This window comes from Syngnathus leptorhynchus, chromosome 10 (assembly GCF_054491065.1).
Source record: "Syngnathus leptorhynchus isolate UIUO chromosome 10, UIUO_Slep, whole genome shotgun sequence".
Classification (NCBI taxonomy): Eukaryota; Metazoa; Chordata; class Actinopteri; order Syngnathiformes; family Syngnathidae; genus Syngnathus; species Syngnathus leptorhynchus.
This window is the reverse complement of record NC_141204.1, coordinates 10,555,170-10,559,743: the sequence shown is the minus strand read 5'-3', so window position 1 is coordinate 10,559,743 and position 4,574 is coordinate 10,555,170. Positions and strand designations below refer to the sequence as shown.

Below are 4,574 nucleotides of genomic sequence, written 5' to 3'. Positions count from 1 at the left end.
AGGCGCATAGTTTGCATTAGAAAAAAATTCACAGACCTCGCAAAAAGGTCACACAACGCATATATATATATATTTATTCAGTAAGTTAAGTTAAAAACAAAACAACTGAACGGATTTGAAAGTGTATGCACCCTTTGAACATCGAATTCAAATATACCACTAGAGGGACCCAGTGCGCCACTCCATAGTTTGAAAATCAATCAACTAAAATAACTGGCACATATTTTGTGGCACAAACAATTGGAACTGTTTATTGACTTCAAACATGAGTATGATTGGCATACTGGAAATGTAACAAAAAGACAATTGCCTTCACCATGTTTACATTCCCGATATTTGAGAACAAACGTTCCCCACCGATGTACAAAGTCTTGTGTTGGATGCATATCAAATACCAAGTGTTGAAAGAACAAACAACCTTTTTTTTGTTGCTGTATACAGTACATTAAAGTTGAATGGCAGCTGTACAATATTCCTTGTGACACGTTCGGGCGCTGCAAGCTTACGCTGTACATAAAGATGAAGATCCAACAAGGCAGCTGCCAATCATGATGTCACGCACCCTTTTTATGCTGCCCAATTGTGCCCAAAGTTAGTTGGGATAAGATCCAGCTCACCTGCGACCTTAACGCTTTGGAAATTGGATGGCTGGATCGACCGAGATTTGGAATTTGGGTGAAATGGTCAGCGCCTCCAGTCCTCCACAATTCATTTAGGAGCTGTGCTATTTAAGGCCTATTCCGCAAGAATACTAAACATTTAAAATCATTTTTCTCCACACTATACACAATCAAAATAGATTTCAAGACTTTCTCATCACTTGGATTAAAATAAATAATCTCATACATATTTTAAAAACTGTATACATGGTACCATCAAATGGGCGTGGTGAATTTTTATCAGTTACATAAAGGATCTGAATAAACGTTTCCCTTTTTTTTTTTTTTTTTTTATTCAAATGTATCTTCTAAACGTCAACTGGGGGTTGTGAATGAATCCGCACCAGAAATGGAATTGGCAGTGAGCGTGTTCGGTCCCCCTCACGCCACTAGAGGTCGCCCTGGCTTCACAGATAAGCAAAAAGATAACCTGACAAAAGCATTACAGTAGAAAGTTTACAGAAGGCCGTGTCCGAGAAAATCGACATCTTTGTGTGTGTAAGAGAGTTGCAAAGGTACACCAACAGAATAGCATCATTATCATTATCACAATGACGTCAAGACAACTGAATGTACTCGTCATCGCCATTGTTTTCAAAAGTACAACAATCACATTGAACACAACTGCGGTTCACCAACTGTGGCGCCATACAGACGATTTGTAAAAGTCATTTTCAGACTGGCTCAAGATGAGTACAACAAAAATAAAAAGATTTGTCGGACACCTCTGAAGAATGTTTTCGATCCCACTTAGCACAAGTCATATCTATCAAGGAAGGCAAAACAAAAAAGGAAATGAAAAAAAAAACATGGCGCTCAAAAGCTGGGTTTTGGTGACTAATTACAGATGCCAAGTTCCATTTGGTTACAAAGGCAAAAGCACTCGAGTCCGTTCGCACGTTACTGATCTAGCAAAGGACAGAGAAAACAACAAGAATCAACTACCCCGTGAGAACCACGTGACAAAGCTTTCCTTTTCCCCTTGCCTCAATTGCACTTTTAATATTCCAGCCCACAACGAAAGACGTTCTGTTCTGTTTCAAGCCCTTTTCACGTTTCCGTCACGGTCGAGTTCTTTGAGACCGGATAGACGTCTCTGGTTTGTGGATCTGACCTAAGCCCGCCCTCCTTGCATGCACACGGACACGACGAGCACACAAACATGGAAACCGACGCAAACGAGCGCTCAGGCGCGAGTGCCTCGGACAAACTCCCAAAAGAAGCCCGTGGATGCTTCTTGTTTTTCATTGCATCTTCAAGCCGCTCGCCCCTCCCCTACGTGGACTCTCTGGGAATCCTCCTGTGGAAGACCACAGACGGCCTCTGCTGGAACTGCAGCTTCCGGCGCTTCTTCCGGTCCCAGCGGCAGAGCAGGATCATCTTAAAGGTGGTCCGGAAGGTCTTGTTGCACAGCGCGTAGCACATGGGGTTGACGGTGCTGTTGACATAGCAGAGCCAGTAGCCCACCGCCCACAGCGTGTTAGGAATGGACGCTTTGCTGAAGGCGTTGATCAGGACCATAATGTTGTACGGCGTCCACGTGATTATAAAGGCAAAGAGAATGGCGCTGAGCGTCTGAGCGGCCTTCTTCTCCTTCACTAAGGACATTCGCTTTCTCTTGGAGATCTGAGTCCGAGCTCGGGACGCAAAGCGCTTGGCCATAGCCGCCTCTTTGAAGGACATGGGAACGGATTTGGTGCCGGTGGTGCGGGAGTCGGGGGCCTCCGCTGCCGTCGCGTCGTCCAGACAACCCAAGTCGGAGGCGGCTCGCTGGGTCGGTGCCGATGCATTGCTGCGTGAACAGAAACGTTGGTGGTAGCTCGCTTCAGAGCGATCGGTTCCGTCGGGACTGCTGGCTGCACCGGCAGCAAGGCCACGTCTGTTGAACTCCGCCCCCCTTAGCGGGTCATGTTCCGAGGCTTCGTCCAAGTCCTCGGAGGAGGTGAGCTGGGAGTTGACGGCCGCCTTTATGCCGGGCAGGCTGAGGACGATGGAGAAAATGGTGTGGCCGTCTCTCCCGCCGCAGTCTTCGTCATCCGACGAGCCCGACTGGTCCAGCGAGACAGCGTTGTCATTGTTGTTCCAGCTGTCTGTGCTGCTCTGGTCCGGGTCCCTCTCTCCTTGCCGGATGCTGCCGGGTCTCCAGGATCGGACCCCTGGCCAGCAGTGCAGGCGGCTAACCAACTCCCGGCAGGCGTTCTTCCTTTGCGACAACCTTGTCAGCTCGTAGCTGTTGCAACTTCTGGAGCTCCCGGTTTGACGCACAAAACGGGCTCTGTCCACCGTGGCGTTGCCATTTCTTGCCGCTATCCCGCTGCCGCCTCCGCCGCGGGCCCCCGAACCCTGCAGCCCGGCTAACTCTTTGGAGCGGTTCTCCGTCTCCTTGTAAATACGCCAGTAGAGCACACTCATGATGGTCACTGGCAGGTAGAAAGCCGCCATGGCCGTGCAGAAGGTGATGATGGGTTGCTGGAGGAACTGAATGTAGCACTTATCGGGAGGCACCGTCCTTTGACCCTCAAAGTACTGCCACAGAAGGATGGCCGGGGCCCACAAAACCAGAGAAACGAACCAGGCCAGGCCGATCATAACCCCAGCCCGCTTTGTTGTCCGTTTGGCCCGGTAAGTCAGAGGCCTGGTCACCGAAAAGTAGCGATCGAAGCTGATGACCAGCAGGTTCATAACTGAAGCGTTGCTGGCCACGTAGTCAATAGCCAACCACAAGTCGCAAGCCCAGTTCCCCAGGGCCCAGTAATCCATCACGAGATAGGCCGTGTAGAGGTTCATGGAGATGACCCCGATGATGAGGTCAGCCACCGCCAAGCTCAGCAGGAAGTAGTTGTTGACCGTCTTCAGTTGGCGGTTGACCTTGAAGGACACCACCACCAGGATGTTCCCAATGACAGTGACCAGCGAGAGCATTCCAGTCAGCAGGACAATGAGGACCACCTGCCACACCGTGTGCCCGCCCAGGGGATCCAGGGCCGATGTCCCGTTGCCATCTTGTGATTGGCTGGAGTTTAACACTGCAGAGGAATTGCCACCCGGGGTGGTGACCTGAAACACCAACCAGGGTCCCGTCCCCGCTTGATGGAAGGAGCTGGACTGCGGGGACAAACCGGCTACTGGGAAGGTGTCGGGAATCAGGAAGAGACCGGAAGAGTCTGTGCTGTTGGAGGTCATTGTTGTGTCCTGGCATGTTCTAATGAACAAAAACACAGACGTAAGAAACATCTTACACATAGAACATGATTACATCTTAAAACGGTTTATTTCATCATCCATATGAAATTAAGAGCGAAACAGAGCTTTTATTCTTGAAAAGTAATTTTATTTATTAGCATTATGAGCCATTATAACATTATGCGCAGTTAGCACATTAACACTGACACAAGATAGAGAAATAATAAAACAATGTCTTGCACGATAAAGGTAAAAAAAAAATCTACTTCAATAAATGTCTAAAAATAAACTTTTTAAAGATTATAAATAAATGCATTTACCTTAGAAGTTAAATACAATTTAATTCTACTCGGGCAGTGATTCTTTTGCATACCACTAGAGGGAGCCTGCATACCAGTGGTGGTACCCTAGGTATACGTACTTCTATACTCGTATTTTGTCCATCTATCCGACTGTCTGCCCGCCCCTCCATTTTGCCAAAGTATAGCTCAACTTGTGACTACGTAGACTCACTTAAGAAGAGTCGATACGTGTCTTATCCGTCTGTGTTTGTTTGATTCTGAGACAGAGGCATGCTATGCGGGCACTAAAAGGCACCCAATGAAAGCCTTGACTACTAATGGCTCACAAGTGGCGTTTGCAATTTAGTTGTAGGGTCACTTAAGGAAGCCCAAGCAAAACAAGATCTTGCTTTTTTTTGTCAAAGCAATTTCTGGATAATTGGATGATAGA

The 4,574-nt window shown here is 47.8% G+C and overlaps 1 protein-coding gene across 1 annotated transcript; it reads right to left on the bottom strand.

Moving 5' to 3' along the window:
- Positions 1 to 134: 134 nt before the first annotated feature.
- On the bottom strand, positions 135 to 3,842 carry chrm3a (cholinergic receptor, muscarinic 3a). The gene has a single exon (XM_085921953.1). It carries the CDS (start codon positions 3,840 to 3,842, stop codon positions 1,935 to 1,937), a length of 1,908 nt encoding a protein of 635 aa, XP_085778079.1. The 3' UTR covers positions 135 to 1,934.
- Between the last annotated feature and the right edge of the window lie 732 nt (positions 3,843 to 4,574).